General features: G+C 41.0%; 1 protein-coding gene across 1 annotated transcript in view; it reads right to left on the minus strand.

Annotated features, from left to right (window-relative positions):
* Positions 1-27157, minus strand: part of scospondin (subcommissural organ spondin) — a 204355-nt gene that overhangs the window by 103141 nt on the left and 74057 nt on the right. Inside the window, 12 exon segments of the mRNA XM_039789616.1 lie at positions 14960-15124; positions 17378-17424; positions 18239-18393; positions 18547-18674; positions 18766-18936; positions 21634-21830; positions 22071-22209; positions 22357-22473; positions 22599-22760; positions 25648-25890; positions 25968-26014; positions 26366-26505. Coding sequence (XP_039645550.1) covers positions 14960-15124; positions 17378-17424; positions 18239-18393; positions 18547-18674; positions 18766-18936; positions 21634-21830; positions 22071-22209; positions 22357-22473; positions 22599-22760; positions 25648-25890; positions 25968-26014; positions 26366-26505 — 1711 coding nt within the window.

Raw genomic sequence — 27157 nt, forward strand, 5'->3', positions numbered from 1 at the left:
ACTGACAAAATCAGGAGTAGCCTACGCACACCACAACAACAACAAAACACAAGTAGCTGTCCTCAATTAGGTCATCCTGTAGGTCTCATCTGCGTTTTTTCCTGCATCCACCGTGTGTGATTGTGTGGGTTTGTGTGTGTGTGTGTGATTGTGTCTTTCGCTGTACGTTTTGTTCGTAAATGTGAGATGTTCGAGTCACACACACACACGTCTCGTCTTCATAACATAAACAAGGAAATTAATTTGACCTGTTCTCCCTCCCACTTGGTCAGTGGCTGCGCGATAGGGAGCCCCGGCTGTCAATCAATGTCTTCCAGTGATGCGGGCCCCTGATTGGACCAGGCCCGTAAGCAACCGCGTACCCTGCTTACCGATAGTTAGGCATCTGAATCACTCAATTCTCATTGGCTACCCGCCAAAGTGGCAGGTAGATTGACAGTGTTACCCGCCAATTGCAAAATTCACCCGCATTTGGCGGGTGTTAATTTCATGCCCTGTTACCTACCACCATTTAGTTGTTTTGTGTTATTTAAACTATTTATAAAATATCTGGTCATGCCAGAAGTAATTATTCCACTCATTTTTTAAACAATCCACTTACCCGCTTCAGCCACCAGGGGCTGAAACACAATCTCCGCGTATGTGATTTAGTTAGTTATTGCTCTGAACTGTGAAGAAAGTGATGAAAGCCAAACACAGTTGGTGCATTGTGTGGTATTAAAATAGTGTTGATGAGGAAATCTGGAACTATTTCATCTTTATTCACAAGTCAGTGCTGCTGATAACGTCTTGGGTTTTCTCTTTAGAATAAATTGGGTGTATGTAACAGAAGAGAAGGATGGGGGCAAATGAGGGGAATTGGAGGGACTGGGAGTTTTACAACATGCTGCTGGATACTGTAAGTGCTGTTCAAAGATATACATGATGGAAAAGGCATGGGTATTTTTTGGAACAATTGATAATAAAAAGACAGACAGCTGACAGTATTCTCCATGTGTAGAAACTGGTTACTGACCAGTCCATTGGACCTGAACTGTACTGAAAAAGATTTCATCAAACAGTGAGAGTAAACTCCAACTTAAAGAAAACTGCTGGCACATATAGTTGTTTTCATTTTCTTTAAACATACAAACAACATATTTCAATGCATAATAGGTCTTAGTTGGATTGTATCATAGGTCCTTTAATATTACTGTACAGTAGAAAAAAGCTGTGCAGGTTGAAGAATAAAGGTTAACATTTCAGAACAGAAACTCTATGATCAGCAGTAGCATCCAGTCATATGATGACTAAGGACTTCAGAACAATGTGTACATCAACATTTTTACAACAATCCATCCAACGATCTGTCCTTCCCAAAATTCACGAACCATCACCCAGCTGGCTTTCAGTGTGGCGCTCCCACTCGGCTTGGTGTTCATACTCGCCCTGACGCACACGCACGCACGCTCAGCGTCTGGACAAGTCACCTCCTGTGAAGAAGAGAAACAGAAAGTAGATTAAAAACTAGTTAGCAAGGGACGACAGACGTCAAAATAACTACAGGTAACGGATTAATGGTTGATGTGTTCAGCTTCTGGAACTGCAAATGGTAGTAGTGGAAATGCAACCTTAACCAAATCTACTGAAAAAAGAAAAAAAGTGACCAGGCTTAAATGCTGACAATTCCAGGGCCACAGTAGAAATATCAATCAAAATATCATGATCAATAGTGTTAAATCCCTTTACCTGAACCCATCTGGAACATGACAGGTGGTGTTGATGAAGGGCTACTACATCTTAGTTGAAGGTTGGGAACCACTGAGCTAGTGTAACAGCCTACATCTACCTGCCCACTCATGTGCCACCTTCACTCCATTTCAGTGGGTTTCCACCTTTAACAGGCAGCACACTGACCACTGCTCATTTTGAACACCTGCTGTGACATCACTGATTGGGGTGTGGCCCCAGGGTTCTGTTCTTTATACTTTAAGTGGATAACTGAACTAAATGGATTTCTAAGGTCTTTAAAGTGGCCATATTATGCTCATTTTCAGGTTCATAATTGTATTTTGAGGTTGTACCAGAATAGGTTTACATGGTTTAATTTTCACCATATGTTGTACTGCACATTGCTGCAGCTCCTCTTTTCACCCTGTGAAGTTGAGATGTCTCACTCTGTTTCAGCTACAGAGTGAGACATCTCAACTTCTGTAACATCTTTGTTGTCAGTCGCACATGCTCAGTAGCTAGGTAAGGATCACATCAGCTAGCTGTTTGTCTCTCCAACTTCAGTCAGTACAAGGCAGGATTAGCCGGGAGACTTCTTCTAAACGAGGACGCACTTCCAACTTTGCGTTGAATCCCTGCAGAACAGGGACATGGAGGTACACTCACCTAAAGGATTATTAGGAACACCTGTAAGATTTCTTGTTAATGCAATTATCTAATCAACCAATCACATGGCAGCTGCTTCAGTGCATTTAGGGGTGTGGTCCAGGTCTAGACAATCTCCTGAACTCCAAACTGAATGTCAGAATGGGGACCGAAAGGTGATCTAAGCAACTTAGACCGTGGCGTGGTTGTTGGTGCCAGATGGGCTGGTTTGAGTATTTCACAATCTTCTCAGTTACTGGGATTTTCACACACAACCATTTCTAGGGTTTACAAAGAATGGTCTGAAAAAGTAAAAACATCCAGGATGCTGCAGTTCTGGGGGGCCAAAATGCCTTGTTGATGCTAGAGGTCAGAGGAGAATGGGCCAGCTGATTCAAGCTGATAGAAGATCAACTTTGACTCAAATAACCACTCGTTACAACGAGGTATGCAGCAAAGCATTTGTGAAGCCACAACACGAACAACCTTGAGGCGGATGGGCTACACCAGCAGAAGACCCCACTGGGTACCACTCATCTCCACTAAAAATAGGAAAATGAGGCTACAATTTGCATGAGCTCACCAAAATTGGACAGGTGAAGACTGTAAAAATGTTGCCTGGTCTGATGAGTCTCGATTTCTGTTGAGACATTCAGATAGTAGAGTCAGAATTTGGCCTAAAGAGAATGAGAACATGGTTCCGTCATACCTTGTTACCACTGGGCAGGCTGGTGGTGGTGGTGTAATGGTGTGGGGGATGTTTTCTTGGCACACTTTAGGCCCCTTAGTACCAATTGGGCATCGTTTAAATGCCACAGCCTACCTGAGCATTGTTTCTGACCATGTCCATCCCTTTATGACCACCATGTACCCATCCTCTGATGGCTACTTCCAGCAGGTTAATGCACCATGTCACAAAGCTCGAATCATTTAAAATTGGTTTCTTGAACATGACAATGAGTTCACTGTACTAAAATGGCCCCCACAGTCACCAGATCTCAACCCAATAGAACATCTTTGGGATGTGGTGGATGGGAGCTTCGTGCCCTGGATGTGCATCCCACAAATCTCCATCAACTGAAGATGCTATCCTCTCAATATGGGCCAACATTTCTAAAGAATGCTTCCAGCACCTTGTTGAATCAATGCCACGAAGAATGAAGGCAGTTCTGAAGGCGAAAGGGGGTCAAACACGGTATTAGTTGGGTGTTCCTAATAATCCTTTAGTTGAGTGTAGTTCTATACAATTTATTTTGTAGATTAGGGTGAATTTGTGTGTGTTGTAGCAGTGTTTTGCCATTGAGAACAAGCTAGCATGCTAGCTCTAGCATGCTAACGGTTAGCCCCCTAGGCCCCTCGTTTCGGCTAGTGACGTAGAAAGCCGTGCAGATTTTGAACAGCTCACCCAGAGACTGTAGAGAGGATACATTATTTTCAAAGTTTGTATGCGTGTGGAAGCACCAGAGACACAAAATAACCAAATCCCAGAAAAAGTGATTTCTTTTCAAAATATGGGCACTTTAAAGCTGGCTTAGTTTGTAATTGGAGCTGTTTAAATGTTTAGAAGAACCCAAACCTGAAAAGGTGCACGCAACACATTATAGGTCAATAGTTTAAGCAAGATGGTGTGCCTTTAATCTGAGATTTTGTCAGGTTTCATTGCACAGTAATAACATGTTAACAGTGTTCCTCAGCTTCATTAGCCACCGTGCCATGTCGGCCACTCATGAGCTCAGTTCTATGATCCCCACATCAGCATGGGAGTGCTGATAATGGTGCTGAATGGAAAACAAACTGTTCTCACTTTATCCAAAGCTAGTGGCTTTAGAATGATAAGAATCATGTTTGGCTTACATGCTGTTAGTCTATATTCGTTAAGCCACATTGGAAGAAGAAGTTTTCTGTCCATTTAACCCGCTCAAAGGTGTTTTCTCTTTTATTTCACCATCAGTAAAATGAAAATATCATATGAGAAAAGTTGTAAAATACCTTCTGCAATACACTTCTCGATTTTTCAATCAAGTTCCCTGACTCTCCCTGTTGGGAACATGCCTAGCACTTCCCTGCCATTCCTCTGTGTCTGCTGGGAGCCTGGAGTGTGTAAACGTGTGCGACGTACAAACATTTTTACATCTATTCAAACTCTGGCTTCTCACACTGACGTGAGAGATGAACATGCAAATCCATTCAGCCACATTCATTCTTCCCCACCTTGGCAGCTGGCGCATTCGCAGCTGTGTATGACGGGCAGGACGATGGGCTCGCTCTCTCCACTCTCACACTGAAGGCTGAGGAAACGGACTGGGTGGTCAGGGTCCAAACGGTAACTACAGCACTTGCAAACTGACTGGAGGTAGGGCTCCTGTAGAGAAGGAGAGAGGACAAGAGAGAATGAATAGATGGAAGAGGAGGAGTGAAGCAAAAGGACGAGAAGAGGTGAAAGGAGAGCCAGAGGGATAAGGTGGAGGGAGCCAATTAGGAGAGGAGAATATGATGAGGAGAGGGTGAAATTAGAGGAGGAGGAGGTTATTGGAGAATTATAGAATTAAAAAAAAAACATTGGGGGGTTGGAAGTCAAGGAAGAGAGGAAAAAAGGAGGATGAGTTTAAAGGAGGGGAAATGGTATCAGCAGGATTAATATAGGAGGAGAGAGGAAGCAGATGAAGAAATTAGAACCCCTGACCTATTCAATGACAAAATGAGAGAGTGTGGACTAAAGTTTACAGTATTAAGGACAAATAGATTCTAACTTCAATATAGTATATATATATATAGTATATCACACACCAACAGGCAATACAATATCACCTGAAAATACAAAATCATCAACATCAGACTATAGTTTAAAGCTCCACATGGAAATATTTTCTATATTAACAAAGAATCATATCAAGACGTGTAATGTGTAAGGGGTCGCTCACACTGAAGAAGCCACAGAGAATTAGAATCGCACTATGCAGCTCCACAGAGCTTTTTAGCCTCTTTTAGCTAGTTGGTTACATTGTCCAGCAAATGTGTCTTTCATAAATGTAATTTCAGCCAGCTGTCAGCAAATGAGCTCCGATAAGCCCAATAACCAAACGGCAGACTGCTAAACATAGTCGAGCAATTAGAAATTGCAATTATTTTGGCCACTTGGGGAAGTGGGGTTAGAAGCTGTAAACACAGCACTGACATGTTATGACTATATAAAGTGTTAGCAAAGGGTTGCTTATGTATACATCCAGCACACACAGAGCAAGCAGCATTCATTTGGAGACAATGTCTGTCCACTTGTAAGTCCAGTATCACTCTTCTTTTAGCTCTGTTAGGGCTTCACAACTCCCCGAGGGAAACATCTGGCTTTTTAGCTGCTCAACTCCACATGTTCACCAGCTTGTTGCTGTGTCTGTCTGCGTTTGGTGGAAATAAGAGCAGTAAGAGTGAAGCTGCAGGCGGTAAAATCAAATCACAGAACTGAAAGATGCCGAAATGCTTCATAGAGCTGAGGGGAACTGCAGAGTCAGTTGACAATTATCTGTGGGTTTTAAATGACTCCTATTGCTTAGACTTAGACCTTTTGGTGATCTTACATTATAAAGATGAATAATAATGATATTAACAATTGTAATAATAGTAGATAACCTAGACAGCTCAAACACAATTCAAGCACATCATTGAGAATTAGGTGGTAATTTGGTATTTTTGTAACTTTTGAAATACCCCAGCCTTGGTGTTTTGCATGAAGGTAGCTTCTTGGGAGTTGTGCTTGTGTTTCCAATTAGTTTAAGAAGAGGAGAGAGATTGTGGAAGGGTACAATGGCTGGTAGCCAGGTAGGTAGACTTTTAATTAAATGAATATTGCAGAAATATCTGACTATAGAGGTGGTTATTGCACTACATGATTAAACATTATTAGCTGTGCAGTCCAGATGGGCAATTTCCAAACAATTATAACCAACAGCTTTTTTTCTGTTCCAGTTCTGGTCCCTTTTAGTCCACTTTGCTGCCTGCATTGATGTTTACTGTGCTACCAGCTTTCCCTCATGTTAAAGTCAATACTCGTCATGTTCAGAGAGGAATATCTTGTCTTTGTGTGTTCTCTGTACCTCCAGGATGACATCTGTCCTGGACAGACAGCGTCCCCGGCAGAAGCTGACCTCCACGTTGTCAAGCCGACAGTTTCCCTTGGTGATGTTCTTGACCTGCACATGGCGACGACACTCTGGCACGGGCTCGTCTGGTAGAAACACAGAAAGGATGGAGGGAAAGGGGCGAAATGAGATTGGACAGAGCAAAGGGGGGAACAGAGGGCAAGGAAAAGGAGATTATGAGAAACCATCATTTTTGCATGAAAAAAGGAGGAACAATAGAAGAGACTTAGCCAGAGAGTTCCTTCCAGAGAGCACAGTGACTTTGCCATGCACGCAGCATGTGACATTTCCTCCACTGGGAGAGATACAGTATTAAAGCCCCAATGTGCTGTAGTTTAAGTAAGTAGTAGTTTTAGCCTCCTATAAAATGAACTATAGAATATTTAAATCCAAAAAATGGTTTGGAAGTCATGACATGGAATTTTGGAGTTTGTTTGAGATGTGCATGTTTTACAACAAGAAGTATTTTAATTGTTCCATTTATGTAGCATTACCATAGATGAGCCTGGGTTTAGGATGACAATTGAGCCACTGAACAGTCTCTAAGTTGATGTGTGATGTGTTTTCCTGCATACTGTATGGTGTACTAACCTGGAAACTGCTTTCTACAGACTGGACAGCAGCTGCCTGGCTCCTCCACCTTGACCTCGCCCTGAGAGAGAGATAACGTGAGTTATGGCCCATTCTTTAATCAGTCTCAGACAGAAAACAGACATATGCAGTGATGAACAAAAGATTTAGTGATAAACAAAATATAATCAACTCAAATAATCTCCCTTACCCAGTCAACACTCACAGCCAATTTATTGGACGGAGTTATATTTGGGCATAACCACTTGCATCATGCATTTCATTCAACATGTGACAATGAGCACACATATAGTATACAGTAGGGGTGGACGATATGGCTCTAATATAATATCACATTACTTCAGGTTATTCTTGCGATATTCTAGGTGATATGACAAATTACTGAAAAATAGAGCATATGGTTTGTGGTTGATTTTATAGTGTTGTACTGTAATGTAATTTTCTACCAAGGCTAATATTTTTTCTTACATACTAAAGAACTGAGATACTTTTTGTTTACATTTTATATTGAAAGGCAAACTGTGACGTTTATGTTGATTTATAAAACCCCGGTACTTCTGCTTGAGATGGTAAAATAAGTTTGTTGTATGGCCCCCTTTTGATGTTACATTCTTCTTGCACCTCTTACATATTCATGTAGTTTGTTGTACATCTGATATTTGGTAACCAAACCACTTCCACACTACTAAAGATGCTCCCCTTTTTGGAAGTAACTCTCCCACCAACGTTATGACGTCATTACGTCATCCATGGACATGTTTAAAAAACTCCTCAAAGACCACCTGTTCACCACAGCCTACAACTTGTTTTGTGAAAGGCCCTATATAAAGTTTTTATTAATATGTCAACAAGCCAGAATAATGCCATTATCAAGATATTCATTTTTTGTACGACATTAAAAAACATACCAATATTATCGCGAACAATATGATATGGCACACCCCTAATATACAGTACGCAGTTTTTGAAAGGACAACGTCCAATTCTCGGAAAAAAAAAATCTAAAAATAAGGTCCACCCAGGTGAAGCATTGCCACTCGGATAACATACCCAATACAAGTTTACAAATTATAAGCAACCGTTTGGTTGAGGTTGCTTATAATTAAAATGACAAGAATTACATGGACAACATATTAATTGTGTCAATATTTGTCTAAAAAAAACAAAAAAGGAAATATCATCATCTCTGTGAGGCTGTACTCAAAAAGTGCTAACAATGGCAATGCTAGAATTCTGATAATATAATAATGTTTACCATGGTCACTATCTTAGTTTAGCATAGGAGATGCTAACATTTGCTAATCAGCCAAGGCTAGTGAAAATGTCCAAAGTGATGGGCTGACCAACATGCCCAAGAGCTAGAACCCACATAAAGACCAACAATAGTGAGAGAGCGAGACAGTGACGTAAGGACACAAAGGATGTAGACAGAGGGAGCGAAGCCACTGAGGAAGAGAGATCCAGAACAGTCCTGAGAAAACCTGTGTTGTATGTATGCGTCTGTGTGTGTGTGTGTGTCTAATGCAGCAAGGGGTAGAAATTGTGTGAAAAGTGGAGTCCTGGTTATTTCAAATGAAAGGGCACATGGTATTTAAAGTAAAGGGTAGTCCAATGTGTGTCGTCTACAGGTTGTGAGATAGACATCAGAGCTCTATTAATGTGTCTGGTACAGAAAGAGAAATGAGCAGAAATCATCCTGATAACTTTTATCACCCGATATAATAACAAACCTTCAATCCATTACGTTAAAAAGGGCCAGCTGGAGGAATATTGGGAGATTTCATTTTCTTGGGCTTTTCCGCCTTTAATTAGATAGGACAGCTAGGTGAGAAAGGGAAGACATGCAGGAAATCATCACAGTAAGATTCGAACCTTGGACCTCTGCGTCGAGACATAAACCTCTCAGTATATATGCGCCTGCTCTACTGAGCCAACCCGGCCACGGGAGATTTCATATTTCTTAAAGCATTATAGTGAAAGAGATACTTTGTAGATGTTCGACCAACTTTGTATCATAACAATATAATAATAATAACTATGGTCAACTTCCCTTCATCTTACCAGTGCCATGAACTCCCTACTCACGGGCCGGAGACAAACCTCCAAGTTTGACCCATAACAAGGTATTTCCCAGGGCCTATTACTTGAACTTGAGACTAGACTTCCACATACGGAAGGAGTATTGAGTATTGAGTATTTCTATAGAATATATAGAAACCAAGATTTGGTTGCTCTATTGTCCATTTCTTGCCTAAAATGTTTTCAGAAACATATTTCAGCTTAGTGTTTAACTGTTGTACAAGATTGTTTGTTACCAGCCGGCTGCCATTCTGTGTCAATATGGACAAGCTTGATGTGCTCGCATTACCCCACCAGCGGGAGAGTTTATTGGTCCGGTGCGGTTTTCTACCTTTTGAGCGAAAGGGAATATCACAGCTTCTTTTTCTGTTTTCTCTGGACATGTCGCACCAATTTCAAAAAACGTTTGTGCCATTCTACTGCATAGACAGCTCAGTTTTATCAAAAGACCCTCTTTCCAGCAGTAAAATACTTCTTTAACTATAAGCTGAGTCATAAATGACAGAATGCACTGTCAGTAACCACTTCTCAGCCTGTCAGGAGAGGGAACACTGTGCAATAAATGACCTTTTCATATTGGCCGGGATAAGGAGTGCTTTCACTGAGGCATAACTTAGTACTGCCAGGGGAGGTGAGGGATACACAACTCTGAGTCCCTCCAGAAACACAGTGCATCGGTGTAAGGTCCAGTGTACACCACAGGTGGAACACTCAGTAGACTGTTTACTTTGTGGAGCTCACAGTGCAATCAACCTCTGCTTTTTTTCTTCATCTAGTTTCTACAGAGCACATACATAATTGAACACTTGGCTCATCATCTTTTGTAAGATGACCAGCTGTTAACCACTCATACAGTATGCACATGATTGAGCTTTATTTGTGAAATGAAGTCATTTTTTTCTGTGATGTGCTCTCACTAACAATGACAAGCATGCACTGGTACCCATAATCCCTCATGCACGACAATCCAATTACCCAAACCATATGCAAAAAGTTAATTGATGAATATTTCAAATCTAAAGAAGATGCCATACTTGGCATATAATGCTCTTAAATCTGACTCAAAATTTCAACTGTAACTAAAAGTGTGCTTTACGTAACATACATTCATTTTACAGAACAATGTATGTTATATGTTATATTGGAATGAAATTCAATTTCTTTCATTTCTTAATGAGGAAACCAGGTTTCAGTATTTCATGGCAGGAAGAAGGGCATGGTAAAGGAAGAAGTGCAGGCTTGTGGGAGGATCGGACAGTCAGGTATTGATTTTAGCCAGCGTTCGGCAGTCAGGTATCTCTGACTAAGCATATCTTGAGGGAGCAAAGCATCTCTCCGCTCAGAGTAATTGAGATGTTTGTGACCAACAGAGACGCTGCATGAACTGTACCACCCCGGTTGAGTGGACAGATGTGTTTGTCTGAGAGACTGATCGTGCATCTGTACGTGAACCCTGATCTAGCTTTACAGTAAGACTCATTCAGTCTGTTTGCCAGGCGACCCGTTCTACTGTAAAGAGAGATGAAGCTGCATAAACAGATGCATGATCAGTGATATTAAATGATTTATCAGCTGGTAGAGATTTTGTTATACGCTTCCTACTAAGGTAACCATCCCTCTAATGTGTATATTAGGCCATTAAGAGCAATGCTGCAAGCAAGACATCTTTAAAGCAATATTTACAGGATTTCTGCCTTAATGCCTCAGATGTCAATTTAGTACTGAGTGTCAGTGTGTGTGCCTTACCTCATCACAGTTGAGTGGCGGACATCTTAACTGGCACAGTTTCTTCCCGTTCACACAGAGACATGTCACACAGCCTTCATCCCACTCTGATCCGGCCTGGCTCACGTAAACAAAAACACACACAACGTTAATATTTACTTACTAGACTTCAGAAATGCAGGAAATATGAAGATCCCTCAATAGCCTGTTAGTCTGTCAATTCAACTGTTCAGGTTTGACAAAGTGCAACTGGTCATTGCACAGGATAAAGCTCTGCCTGCACCTCTGTGCATAGTTTAGGTTATGGAGGCCCTTTATGATGCTGTAATCATAACATAAAAAATAATACAGATTACATTATGTATTTTTAAGGAAACTGCATAGTTTTAATGCAGACAACAACTCTGACATTGTTTTATTTAACTTTCATTCAGAATATGGTGACTTTCGCCATCCAGTGCTGGCGGGAGGGGGGGGGGGTCTTTCTGTCTAGAACAGGAACATGCTGGACAAGGTGACTAAAATAGGCAGGGAAATTACTGGATGCGATGTTAAAAGCATCTCCAACCTCACAGAACAGTATACCCTCAATCTGGACCTGAGGATACTGGGGGATCCATCCCACCCACTTTGCTCAGAGTTTTCTCCCCTCCCCTCTGGACATAGATTTCGAATGCCCCTAACAAAAACCAAAGGTGCCATTACATAATTTGTGCAGAGGAGCATTCAGTTACTGAACAGATCAGACACAGGCACATAGACATTTTATAATATTGATTATTTATTTAATTATTTATTAAGTCATCTTAGCTATTGGACGCGTGTCACCACCATTGCTGCATTGTTGTTGTTGTCATTGTTGTGTTTTCTGTATCCTCTACGTCTTCTTTGTTGTTGGATGTTTGGTGTGGTTTTTATTGTTTGTGGTTATTTACTGTTGTATGTGATTAAAGTTTAATGTGGCTCCCTTGAGTGCAAAACAAATTCCCCTCGGGGCAATAAAGGTTTCATTCATTCATTCTGTGTGTGTTAGCTATTGGAATCATTAACAGTGCCCAGTTTTGACCCGTACAAAGGCACCAACTAGGGAGTGCCTTTTTGGCTCACACAGACATTTGGCTTAATAGTCATGAGGTAGTTAATTAGAAAACCATAGAGGGTCTTTATATTGACATTAGTCATCACCAGCTGACAGACAGTGAGAGAGAAACAGTGTAGACAGGCGGAAAGAAAGAAAGAAAGAGTGAGATAGGAAGAATGACAGAGGGGTAGATGAAGGAAGAGAAAGAAAGAAAGAAAAAAAAAAAAAAAAAAAAAAAAAAAAAAAAAAAAAAAAAAAAAAAAAAAAAAAAAAAAGAGAATGGGGATGAAAAAGAAAAGCAAAGGAGAGATAAACGGATCCTGTAATAACGCACAAGAGGTACGAGGAGGATAAAACGAAGGGTATGGAAAAAAAAAAACAAAGAGAAAATAAAGAGACCAAAGAGAGATAAAAGAGGTCTGAAAACTCTTGTCAGTTGACGTCATCCTATAATTATCATCAATAAAATTCTAACAGAACTTCCTTGCCGTCGAGTCAGCAAGTGCTGGCTTTTCAGCTTCACTACATATTGTATTACCATCTGCTTTTCCCCCCTCCCCCCAATGGCTGAGAGGTGGAAAGGCACTGTGGTGTAATGTGGCCCGTGGGGCACGTCACTCATCTTCTAATAGGCCCTGAGTTAAATAACACAATGAGACCATGGTAATGGTAAAGGTTCAGATGCACGACACAATGAGGCAGACACAATGAGTCAAAGCTGCCAAGTTAGCTGGGCAGCAGATGTTTGTTTACTTTGAGTGTAAGCCTGTGTGTGTGTGTGTGTGTGTGTGTGTGTGTGTGTGTGTGTGTGTGTGTGTGTGTGTGTGTGTGTGTGTGTGTGTGTGTGTGTGTGTGTGTGTGTGTGTACCTCCGCGCAGGATGCCCGGGTCATGGCAGGGACAGAGGGCGGGGATGACCCCAAACCCCCTCAGTGTTGGGTAAAGCGCCCTCCCAACACCGCAGCCCTCGACGGAGCGGCTGCAGTTGACAGGAGGAGAGGAGTAAATGTCTTGGCAGCTCCCTCGCGCTGGATCCGGGATCCTCTTTTCGAGCTTTTTTTTTCATTTTTTTTATTTTTTTTTTTTATTCAGGACACGCTCGGGGAAGAGGGAAAGGAGTGAGAACAGTGAAAGAGGAGGGAAGAGGAGACAGAAAGATGGGAGGATGGAGAGGGGAAATTGTGGAGAGAATTTAATGATACATTGGTGGGGGAAAGGGAGGACGGGGAATCAAAAGGGGGTGGAGACAGAAATTATTGTTTTTTAATTTTAAATAAAGGTCAAAGCTGGTAACTTCATCATAACAGGATAGTCAGGATGAGCCAAAAAAATAAAGCCTCCACAGGAAAAAAGTCAAACAGGAGTGAATAAGTCACTGATAAGCCACAATTACACACAGCAGATCCACTGGTTGTTGTGTTACCAGCATCAGACTGTTGTGAACTAACCACAGAGCCCCTTTGTGCGTGACACCACAGCAAACGTGTCGTTTCAATTAATTATTGTGCACAGGTGTTTTCTAATTAACAAAAAGAAACTTAGTCACTCGATGTCTGCATCAGAGCGTATCACACAAAGCACAAATAATGCTGAAGCAAAAGCAGATTTCTCCATCGAAATGCCCCAACAAAAAGGAACCCACAAGCCCCAGTTACACCGCTAGTGCAAACCCTAAAGTTTAACGCAGCATTGGCTTCTTTTTTTTTTTAAGATTATTTGGCAACACTTTACTTGAAGGTATCTACATAAGAGTGGCCTGACACTGTCATGAACACATGACACTGTCATGACACAGTCATGACACATGGACCCTAACTCTAACCATAACTTGTCATGACAAAAACCGAAATAACACTTACTAAAGGAAACGTTTAGGACTTGTTTATAATGTTTATGACACGTTCATGACAGTGTCATGTCACTCTTATGTAGATACCTTGAAGTAAAGTGTAACAGATTATTTTTTGGCCATTTTTAGGCCTTTATTTGACAGGACAGCTGAAGACATGAAAGGGGAGAGAGAGGGGGAATGACACGCAGCAAAGGGCCGCAGGTCGGAGTCGAACCCGGGCCCGCTGTGTCGAGGAGTAAACCTCTATATATGGGCGCCTGCTCTACCAACTGAGCTATCCCGGGGCCTAGCATCGGCTTTTTTTTAATACAGCCAGTATTTGTCAAAAACTTTAGCTCACGCAGCGAGCTGTGTACACTGTGTTGTTGTGGAGATAGGTCTGGCAATGTGATATACAGATGGCCTGCCCGTTATGCCCCTTTCACACCAATGCTGTTGTCTTCACGACTCATTTTAAAATAGACAGAGAAAAAAGATATTTGTGCTATGCGGGAGCTTCACTGAACTGCAGTCTGCAGACGTTTGCCACTGTGGTGCCGCTGTGGTGCCGCCGTGTGCCGAATGGATGTCGCTCGCTTGCCACCGCTGTGTCACTAAGGTTGTAACATCTACAACTTTCATAGAATATGGCCATTATTCAACTTTTTAAAGACATTCATAATAATTAGAACAATTATCACTTTTCCACATTTCTTACAACTTCACCTTCTTACACATTTTAACCAGCAATCCAGTTTTGCTTTAGCATTAGCTTTTATTATTATTAAACTTTAATTATTCCACATCTCTTTTGCATTAGTGGTGTTATTCAACTTGTCAATGAAATTCATACTTATTAAAATCATTCCCACTTTTCTAACTATTTTCACTACTTCAACTTCTTATTACAGATGTAAGCTATTACTCCAGTTTAGCTTTAGCAATTTAGCTATTCAGCATTCACACGCATTTTCTGCAGGAAAGGCATTATATACATAGATTTTTCGATTCTATCCAGCATAAGCACTATAATTCTACAGTGAGCTGTAAGTACTTTTTTGATCAACTGTTACAATGTAATATAATAATTTTTTAGCAGCTTAGTCACAATTGATTCGCCACAATGAACAATAAAACGTCCTTCATCTCCCCTCTTCTCACTCACCACAGTCAGGGGCCATGCAGGTTTTTGTGTGGTGGTCAGGGCCCTCACATGGGGCCCCTCCGTACTGGCTGGGTTGCAGGATGCTTCTGGTGGAGATCTGTTGCCCCGTACCACAGCTTGCTGAGCACGGACTCCATTGGGACCAGCTGGCCCACTCACAGTCCACTGCAGGGGGAGAGGGTGGGAGAAAAATATGAACACGCTTAGGTCAGTGTTAGTTTTACATTAATTTACCTGGAGCAATAAAGCAGCATTTAGAAGTATGTGTCAACTGAGCACTATTCCTCAGCTCGAGGAATATTATATATATTATTATATTACAGATATTAAGCCCACATTGTTTTTTTTATTAAAGCCATTTGTTAATGGCAACATCTACTACTAATAATACTGAATGAAACAATAAGATTATGCACATTTTTCTTTTCATTAATGTTGGGGATGTGATGAACAGTGGACATAATAGTCATAATAAAGATAATGAAACAGTGACTATAAATGGTAGTCGTAGTAGTTCATGTCATAGCAGGGCGCTGCAGGGCGTTACAGGATGTAGCGTGGCACAGCAGTCTCCTACCTACCTTGAGTCTCCTACCTGGAGACTCAATCAGGTAGCTAACGTAAACAAAAAATGTGGGGAAATGACACCTCTGGCCATTATGTTAGGTCATTTGTCCAGTCGCTTATAATGTACGGACAATCCGACCCCATATGGCTCAGTATCTTGCTCTGTCAAGTGGCAAAAGTGCTTTTGAGTAGTCCATACTGGGTTAACGCTATGTTATCCTGTCAAGGGGAAAGGATTGTTTCCCCCAACGGCGACTCTGCCACAGCCCCAGCTATGACGAACAAAGTCTCATTAAAGACAGCTTGCTGTATTTTTAGATTTGGTTTCAGAGGTCTCTTGGAGAAAATTGAGCATTAAAGGGATACGCCACCGTTTGTTGAAATAGGGCTTATCACGGTCTGCCCTAGCTGTAGATAGGTGGGCCAACGCATTTTTTGTGCATGCATTGTTTTAGTCCGGTGCAACACCGGCAGCGGCGCCGCTAGTTAGCTTAGCGTAGTGAATGGAATCCTATGTTGCCGGTTAGCATGTTGTGAGTAAAAGTGAGCCAACAAAAGACAAAAAAACAACCTAATTACTTGCAGTGAGACAAAAAATGCGTTGGCCCACCTATCTACAGCCAGGGTAGACCGTGATAAGCCCTATTTCAACAAATGGTGGCGAATTCCTTTAAGGAGAAGGCAAGAAAAAGGACTCCCACACAAAAACCCAAATACACGTTTGTATCATTCTGTTTGAAAGAGACAGAACCTGTTGGGGGTTGAAGGCAAATTCCAGTAATTGTCAACCCGGATCTTATTTTTGTCTATTATTACAATTGATCATGATAACACTTACTCATTAACTCCTTTGTAGAGATTTGGGAATCACCTACTCTGGCAAGAACAACCACCGACTGTATTCATGCACAAACTGCGGTTTCTATTCATGTGGGAATGGGGTCACTAGCAAATGTCACAAGACGGTTCATGACAGCAAGTTTCTCCAATTAGTAATGATCAAAATCAAGCACATACTTTGTAGTTTTACACCATCCAATAAAGGGAGAGTAATTGCTCCACAACTAATATCTAGTGTGTTTTACTGGGTTAGTTTTTTGTACAGTTACACCAATTACGATTTACTGTCAGATTCTTATAATACTATCGTATTGAAGTTTAAAATTCTGGTATCGTGACAACCTATGTGCTGTCATTACTACAATCACTTTTTGTTTTTTTAACATGATAAATGAAGTAACTGAAGTTCTATTAAAAGTTGAAGGAAGCAACACTCCTTAAACACTGAGTGTGTTTCCCATGTTCACTATGGAGGTGTTACATAAAATGTTCATCATGATCAACTGTTAAAATATGAGAATAACTCAGAGGTTGACAAATACCTGAATTGCCCTTTAAACTCTGCTGTTAAACACTGCTCTCTGAGAAAAAGGGATTTCACTATGGCCAAATCCAGTAGAGAGAAGACAGGAGGAGGATAAAAGGCCCTGCTGGTCAAATCATGACATAATATAAACCTAATCTCTTATGAAGATACACTTTGCGACACTGTGCTCCCCATCCTCTTTTTATCTCTTTCTCCCCCTGCTAGTTTAAGATGGTATCACATGTTTACGAAACAAAAACCCAGTAATGGCCTTTGTAGGCTGTGATTGATGTGACTGTCGCTCAGTTATTTGAGCCAACTGTTGCAGCAGCTTTTACTAACTACAGATAGGTTGACATATCTATCATGGTCCTGACAGTTCAACCACTGATTATTGTTGCTGATGCTGTCAATGCTAGAACCGAGGGCCTATAAAGTGCAAGAAATGTGTTCAGTAAGAACAGCTGTGACTGAGAATCACTCACCATCACAGAACTTGGAGGTACAGTTGAACACTCCTCTTTGGCACACACTGGAGAAAGAAGAATCAGGTGAGTGAAATAATATGAGGGGAAACCAGCAAGGCTGATATTATTGAACACGGAGATACCAAAGCAAGCATCATATCACACAGCTGAGCCCATCAGAATATATCAAATGAGTATCAACACACTGTGAGGGAGATGAGATGACTTACCTGTACCTGTACGGCATGTCTGCTGCATGCCGGACTATCTATTACAGCAGATATCACTGTAGCAAACCAGATTGTTGTTGACTGTATAGTTTGACAGAGACAGTGAAACTCAACTCTGCCAATGCTCCGTAACACTATCAGAAATCAAGTTACTTGGGATAGCTTGGTACATTTATAATAAATAAATTAGACCATGGTCAACTTCACAGTGGGTAGGGTTGGGTACCGGTACCTGGAATTTGGTTCCGGTACCCAATGGTACCTTTTTTCGGTACTTTCCCTCTGTAATAACAAAAAAATAATTTCAGTTGTAAAAATAATTCCAAACCTATTTATCCTATTTACTTAGAACACTTTACATGCCACACAAAATAAAACACCTCCCTCTCCCCTCCCAAACCCGTCCCTAAAAACAATCTAATAATTATTCATTTATTACGCGGCACCATATCTTTTATTCTTGTATTTGCATCTTATTATTATTATTATTATTATTATTATTATTATTATTATTATTATTATTAATTCATGAATATGTGAGTATATAACCAGGTCCAAATCCTACAGGACAGTCTGGCTGCTCACAACACGGATGGCTGAAAAAAAAAAGTTAAATCATTGAATGCATGGATGAAACTGTGTGAATTACCATGTGTTGCAAAGGTGCTGAATGACCGTCCCAGGTGGCTGCAGAGATTCTGTGATATGCTCAGTACTGACATTCCAGTGCTGGTCACCAGTCAGCAGGGACAGCGGTGAACAGGGACAGTCAGCGTGGGACACACAGGAGCCTTCATGCAACACCTATGAGGGAAACAGTGAGACTAGAAAAATCTGATCTTATTGGGGGTAAAATACAATTCTATCACAGCACCCCACACACACACACACACACACACACACACACACACACACACACAAACACACACACACACACACACACACACGTGTTCCGACCTGTCCAGGAGGGCAGTGGCACCCAGGGGTGCAGGATCCAGGTAAACACTGAGTGTGTGGCCAAAGGTCCTCACAGGTATATGGACAGGAACCTGAACAGTTACTAAACACCTGCCCAGTAGGACACCCTGCAACACACATAGAATGATTAACATACCATATATACATACATAAATGTGCTCAATTTACAAATTCCAATGATGTGTGTGTTTTTGTTACCAGGCAGGCAGCTTTTGGTGTTACAGACGGTGTGCTGTTCCAGTGGTCCAACACAGGGCATCCCACCAGGCTCTGGCTCTCTAAGGACCGTCTTGTTCCGCATTGACAACCCGCCACCACACGTGGCGCTGCACTCACTCCAGGGTGACCACTCATTCAACAAACATCCCACTGGAGAAGAAAGGGAGGAAACAGACAGTGGTGGAAGAAGTATTCAGATACTTTACTTAAGTAAACATACCACACTGTAAAAATCCTGCATTGAGAGTATTACTTAAGTAAAAGTATGTAAATATCATCAGGAAAATTTACTTTAAAGTGCTCATATTATGCTCATTTTCAGGTTCATAATTGTATTTAGAGGTTATATCAGAATAGATTGACATGGTTTAATTTTCAAAAAACACCATATTTTTGTTTTACTGCACATTGCTGCAGCTCCTCTTTTCACCCTGTGTGTTGAGCTCTCTGTTTTAGCTACAGAGTGAGACATCTCACTTGTGTACCATCTTTGTTGGGAGTCGCACATGCTCAGTAGTTAGGTAAGGACTACTAGCCAGTCAGAAGTAGAGTATGAGGGCGTGCCCTGACAGTACCTAGGTAAGGACTACTAGCCAGTCAGAAGCAGAGTATGAGGGCGTGCCCTGACAGTACCTAGGTAAGGACTACTAGCCAGTCAGAAGCAGAGTATGAGGGCGTGCCACGCTAGCAGCTAGGCGAGCATTATAACGTGTGTTATAAAGTGACCACGTCTGTCTCTAGTAAAGGCTGGACTACAACAGAGCTGTTTGGAGCAGTTGGTGAACAGGGTTTTCTGTTGGAGATGGTAAGTCCCTTTGGGGTGGACTTTGGGCTTTTACACTTTGTAAACCTATAACTTGCACAAAAAAGATACATAAGACAATAAAGGAAAGGGAAAAAAGCCAAAAAGCATAATATGAGAACTTTAAGTATTAAAAGTAAAACTACTCAATGCAGACAAACCCTCACATTTTAGAAACTGGAAACGATCCAAACAGTTCTGTCAATCAATTCTCAAGTAAAGTAGAAGTATCTCAAATTTGTACTTAAGTACAGTACTTGAGTAAATGTACTTAGTTACATTCCACCAATGGACACAAATGGACAAATCTTTCAGTACTGTACAGTTGTGTTCAAAATTATTCAACCCCCCCAATGCTGTAAATGGTTTTAGGGAATTTAGTGTACATTTGTAATTGTATTCATAATGAAATCCTACAAGGACTTCTTAAAGAACCATATGCAACTAAAATGACATCAATTGGTTTTGTAATACAGTAGTAAATGTCTATTTTGTGAATTCTTCATTGACACAATTATTCAACCCCTTAAAGACTACCACTCTGAAGAACAGAGGTTCATTGAAGTGTTTTCAATCAGGTATTGAAAACACCTGTGGATGTCAGGGAGCAGCAATAAAGCCTAATAAGCACCAATTAGGCAGCTTTAAAATGACTGTGATACTCAGCTCCTTCTAGACATTTACTGGTGTGGTTACAAACATGGTGAAGTCAAGAGAATGGTCCAGGAAGACAAGAGAAGAGGTGATTACTCTTCACAGGAAGGGCAATGGCTATAAGAAGATTGCAAAGATGTTAAACATACCAAGAGACACCATAGGAAGCATCATTCGCAAATTCAAGGCAAAGGGCACTGTTGAAACGCTACCTGGTCGTGGCAGAAAGAAGATGCTGACTTCGACTGCTGTGCGCTACCTGAAGCGTAGAGTGGAGAAAAGTCCCTGTGTGACTGCTGAGGAACTGAGAAAAGATTCGTCGGATGTAGGTACTGAAGTTTCTGCTCAGACAATACGGCGCACCCTGCGTAATGAAGACCTCCATGCCAGAACTCCCAGGCGCACCCCCTTGCTGTCTCCAAAGAATAAGAAGAGTCGACTGCAGTATGCCAAAAGTCATGTGGACAAACCACAGAAGTTTTGGGATAGTGTTCTGTGGACTGATGAAACAAAATTAGAACTGTTTGGGCCCATGGATCAACGCTATGTTTGGAGGAGGAAGAACAAGGCCCATGAAGAAAAGAACACCTTGCCTACTGTGAAGCATGGCGGGGGGTCAATCATGCTTTGGGGCTGTTTTGCTTCTGCAGGTACTGGGAAGCTTCAGCGTGTGCAAGGTACCATGAATTCTCTTCAGTACCAGGGGATATTGGATGACAATGTGATGCAGTCCGTCACAAACCTGAGGCTTGGGAGACGTTGGACCTTTCAACAGGACAATGATCCCAAGCATACCTCCAAGTCCACTAGAGCATGGTTGCAGATTAAAGGCTGGAACATTTTGAAGTGGCCATCGCAGTCACCAGACTTAAATCCGATTGAGAACCTCTGGTGGGACTTAAAGAAAGCAGTTGCAGTGCGCAAGCCTAAGAATGTGACTGAACTGGCGGCTTTGCTGCCCATGATGAATGGGGCCGAAGATACCCGTAGATCGCTGCAAGACACTTGTGTCAAGCTATGCTTCACGTTTAAAAGCTGTTATAACTGTAAAAGGATGTTGTACTAAGTACTAAGATTGAATGTCACTTGGGGGTTGAATAAAACTGATAATAATGTGAGCACAGAAAAGACATTTGTGGTTATTTCATTATGAATGTTATGTTATATTTGTCTGACCTACACGTGCCTCTTTGATTTAATTGTAAGCAGGATGACTGAATGATCAAAATCAATGTCAAACCGGCCAAAACAATCAATTTCAGTGGGGGTTGAATCATTTTGAACACAACTGTAAGTTAAATGTGCCCTTTTAACACTAGGTTGAACTAGGATGATGTACAAATGTTGAGATATTGTCAAATGTGCATGTTAGTACTTGTTCCAAGTCAAACCTGGACATGATGGCAGATCACAGTTCTTTTTCTGCATGGTGTCATCACAGGAAGGACCGCCCTCTGTATCCTGGCAAAGGCGTGTCCTTGTTATCTGGCCACGGCCACAGGATGCTGAGCAGGAGCTCCATGGGTTCCATGGCTCATACACCGGACACTGAAGCTTGGTGCACACCAGAGTGCCATTCTCACACACACTGTAGATGAAGGGGTGTTTCGAGAGGTGAGATAACAGCTGATCTCATGCTGGCAAAGTAAGCTATCTGATGCCTATAATCAAGTATTACAGACCTGAACAGGCTGTAAAGTCTGCTCTTAATGTTAGACATCCTCTACTAATATTACAGTTTAATTTAGATGCACTTTTCTACAAACTCAAACTTGTAATCTTGACTTTTCACAACTTATAATAAAATTCACACAAAATCTGTTCTCACCAGGTGTTACAGTCCATGGAAAACTCCTCTTTCGACATGAACTCCAGCGTCCCGTTGCCTGATGGGATACCACAGCGACACTCTGTCACTGACACACAGTGGCCGTCCTGCAACAACTGTCCCTCCGGACACCGACAGCCTGAGAAATTTAAGAATAAAGTAGTACAATGAAAGACAGATAAAAGAAAAAGGAAAAGAAAAAAAAAAAAAATACAGAAACAGATATTTTGGTGGCCAATCCAGTAAGTCTTCTGAGGTACTGTTCAAATCAAAAGTCAAAGATCACCTGGATGACAGGCTTCTTGGAGACACTGCACATGCTCCCATAAGTCAGTGCAGCTACGAGGACAGTGATTGGCACAGCTCTCTTGGTAGGTCCGCCCCCTATCCTCACAGCGCTCACCTAGGAAACAAGGAAAATCAATTTTTCACAAATAAAGTGATAAGAAAAGCTCACTGCATGTGCCACAGAAAGTGATGGTATGCAAATATTTAAGTCTAGTGAGTTTTAAAAAGGAGCAGTTGTACCTGGGCAGAGTCCTGTGTTGCAGCTCTGGGTCTGTGTCTGTTGACTTTTACAGTGGGGTCCTGGAAGAGAAGCCAGGGGCTGTCTGTAGCGCTGCCTGACGCCACCGCTGCAAGGCTCTGCACAGGCTGTCCAAGCGCTCCACACACTCCACTGACACAGATCTGGAAGGGTAGAATGATTATCATAACCACCATCAAGTCTGTTCTCATCCTAATTAAAATAACTGTAATTGTCATGATGACTGCTGTAATAACTGTAATTGTTGTAATCACCATCCACGGTAACAAAAGTGTATTTACTGTTTATGGACTCCTGTACAAGCATCCTTGAGCTGTGGGAATGTCTGATTTATATCTTAGAGATAAGAGTTTCTTCTATTTATTCATAGTAAATTAAAACCTGTTCATCCTCACTGAGCAGATATCTGTAGATGTCTTGTATATATCTGGACTGACTATGAAGAAGTACAAAACTTCAAATATTTGACATAAGACTCAAACCGTCCATTGGGCATGGTATTAATTCAGAGACAATTCCATTCATGTCCAAAAGGGAAGGGCCAGAGAAGCATTAAGGGATGATAGAGTTGAGTTCAGGATGAATCATTCTTTGCACACAAATAAACCCCAAATCCAACCAACCATACAGTCTGTATCCCCACAGAAACATGGACAACAAACTAGTCCTTGCTTCAAATCCATTTTCCATTTTCACTCCTTTGGGAAATAATGAATAGGGCAGCGGGGATGCACAATGCCATTTTTGATACTGATTGTCATTTCTTAAACTATCTACTGATGGTAACTATTATTCTCAACTGGCAGCAGTAAACTGACTGTAAATTAATATTTACAGGAATGACAATGAAATCCTGGTACCACACTTTAAAGTTCTCATATAATGCTCATTTTCAGGTTCATAATTGTATTTAGAGGTTGTAACAGAATAGGTTTATGTGGTTTCATTTTCAAAAAACACCATATTTTTGTTGTACTGCACATTGCTGCAGCTCCTCTTTTCACCCTGTGTGTTGAGCTCTCTGTTTTAGCTACAGAGTGAGACATCTCACTTCTGTACCATCTTTGTTGGGAGTCGCACACGCGCAGTAAGTACTGCAAGCTAGTCAGAAGCAGAGTATGAGGGTGTGCCATGACAGTAGCTAGGTAAGGACTAAAAGCCAGTCAGAAGCAGAGTATGAGGGCGTGCCATGCTAGCAGCTAGGTGAGCATTATAACATGTGTTCCAAAGTGACCACGTCTGTCTCTGAAGTAAAGGCTGGACTACAACAGAGCTGTTTGGAGCAGTTGGTGAACAGGGTTTTCTGTTGGAGATGGTAAGTCCCTTTGGGGGGGGGGGGACATTGGGCTTTTTCACTTTGTAAACCTATAACGTGCACAAAAAGATATATAACACAACAAAGGGGAAAAGCCAAAAAGCATAATATGAGCACTTGAAAGTTTTTCCAGAAATTCCAGATTAAAAATGTGTATACAGGGTGTGACTTTCTGACATTTTTCCTAATCTGGTATTAATCTTACTTGCATTATAGAGACTACTTTGTTTCGATCTGTAATTCCACCTCCACTTCCATCTGAGCGCATAAAAATGAGGTCCCCAAGGGTCAATTCCCGGGCCTCTTCTGTGCAGCCTCTAAAACTATCTCCCACAGGCTCAGATTGTGGAAAACAATACATCCTACCATAATTATGTGAAGGACACAAATCATTACATAACAGTATCACCAAGTCATCAAGTAGCTGTAAGAATATATCAAACATTTAAGCACTTATGTCTCAGCGGGATTTAGAATAGGCTCAACTACTGTAATTGTGTCTTTACACGTCTCTCCAAGAAGTCAATCCGGGAGGTGAATCTCATTCAGAACACTTCTGCTAAAGCTCTTACTAAGACTAAGAAAGTGGAATATATCAGCTCAGTTCTTAGGTCTTGGCACTGGCGTCCAGTGTGTCATATAATAATAATAATAATAATAATAATAATAATAATAATAATAATAATAATAATAATAATAATAATAAATAATCTTTAACTCAACGGTTTAGGCCTAAAATACATCTGATCTGAAGCTACAATTAAGACCTCTCTGGTCTTCTGGGACAGGTCTGCTTACTATTCCCAGGGTCAAAACTAAACATAGAGAAGTTTGGGTAACACAAGGTATCGACATAATTGTGACATGACACTGTCATAACTATGAAATAACACTGTCATGAACGTGTCATAAACATTATAAACAAGTCATAAACGTTTATGACTTCTGTCATTAAGTGCCATTCGGTTTTTGTCATGACAAGTTGACATTGTTTGGGTTGTCTTGATTATGACAACTTGACATTAATCAAAGTGACATTACCAGAAGTTGTCTTGGTCATGACAACTTGACATTAAATTTGTTTGGGATGTCTTTGTAATGACAACTTGACATTAACCAGGATGATATTACCAGAAGATGTCCTTGTCATGACAAATTGACATAATGTCATCCTGTTTCATGTCAAGTTGTCTTAATAAAGACACTCCAAAGAAATGTAATTTCAAGTTGTAATTATTGTAATAATCAAGACAACCCAAACAATGTCAACTTGTCATGACAAAAACTGAATGACACTTAATGACAGAAGTCAAACATTTATGACTGTTTAGAACGTTTATGACACATTCATGGCAGTGTCATGTCATAGTTATGACAGTGCCATGTCACGATTATGCCGATACCTTAAAGTAAAGTGTTAACGGTTTGAGTTTGTAAGCACATAATACCTGGCATGAACTCTCACAAGACACTACTTATAATATATATAATTAAATACTAAATTATTTATTTATATTTCTTCAATTTGTTCTGTTTTATTTAATTTGAGCTTATATTTATCTTTTATTTTATTCTTTAAAAATCCATTTTAGATGTGTCTTTTTGTATTGGCTCATGTCTCTCGTTCACTTTTTCTAACACCTTTTTATGTCTTATGTAAACACGTTGGATTCCGTTGTTGTACGAATAAATCTCTCTTGAACGAACGCCATTACCTCTGCAGATGTTAGCATCTGGACAGAGCCTCTCCTCTACCATTGGTTCTGGACATTGGCTCTCCTCCTCCTCTCTAGAGACCGGAACACCAGAATCCAGGTCCAAACAGGCTCGGAAACGCCTCTGGATTGAGACCATGTTATTGCCATTGATAACTCCTGCTTGGGAAGTGCTGTTCTGGAGGAAGGAAAAGGGCACACAGGGAGAACAGGGAGTCCACTCCGACCACTCGCTGATGATGACTGAAAGAAAGAAACAGGATTATGGAACTATTCAACCAGGACCCCTATAAATTACTCTCATTGTCCTGCGTTCTTACCTTCACACTCTCTAATGTCACACTGAAAAGTTCCACCATGGCAAAGGCTGGAGGACAGAACAGCCAACAAACAGAGTATAATCACAATATGTCAAACTGAGTCATAGACAGTATATCCCAGACAAACAGAGAGAAAACAACAAGTGGATGAAAAGAGAAATTGCAGAGAATGAAGAGATACAGCAGAGGCAGAAAGACCATGGTAGCTATGGCTGAAGTCCCTAATACTGCATTTATCCATTTTAACACAATTAAAACAGTTACTTAGTATATGAGTGTTTCTCAAACTTTCTGTGTTGTAAGAGTTAAAAACTAATTTGGTGTAACAGACAGACTGATACAGAAAACATAAGGCCATCTGCCATAGCTCCATGGGTTTTTAACAGCCAGTGTCTAACCAGGTACTGCAGCCTATGGTGACCGTGGCGCCCTGAGGGACAGTGACAGGTGTGGGTGGTTGTCCTGAAGCGTGGTGCTGCAGGTGGATGCAGCCACACTCCTCTGAAGGAACACAGCTACCGTTCTGCTGCAGCATGCCCTAGAAAGGAAAACACACAATTCACAAACCAGAATTACCACCAGGCGATTGTAGGCCTATGCCTCGGATAAACCAGTCAAGTTGCTGTTTACATCTACGTCTGTCCAGACTCATATAATATATGTAGTGAAGACTTTGAAGCAATAGGCCCAAGAAGACAGCTGTTTTCAGTTCTACTGAATGCTGCTATCAGAGAGGATTTTTTGCAATCAATAAAACTGGAAGCTCCCAAAGAGGGCCAAACAACACTACAAAAGTTGTCATCACAACTCCTATGAAAGGGATGTTTTAACAACAATATGTAACACAGCAAAATTGACTTCCTAAATTTATGGCAGTATATTTTTGCACAGGTCTCATACAGACACACAGTCTAGCAATATGTAACTATTTTTACATGCAAATTGTGATGTTGTCAGAATAATGTCCAAAAGGTTTGTCACTCGCTCTACATTGTAAATACAGAGTTAGTATTGAGAAGGAGGAGAATGCTTTGACCAGACAGAATATATTTTGATTACTCTCTTCTACATCAAGTGTATTCAGATGTAGAATTATTATCTAAATATAGCAGGTTAACTGTGAGGTGCGTTTACCACTGGGACGTGTGAAACATGTCAAAAAACAGAAGATAGCAAAACAAATTTGATAA

This window comes from Perca fluviatilis, chromosome 22 (genome assembly GCF_010015445.1).
Source record: "Perca fluviatilis chromosome 22, GENO_Pfluv_1.0, whole genome shotgun sequence".
Classification (NCBI taxonomy): domain Eukaryota; kingdom Metazoa; phylum Chordata; class Actinopteri; order Perciformes; family Percidae; genus Perca; species Perca fluviatilis.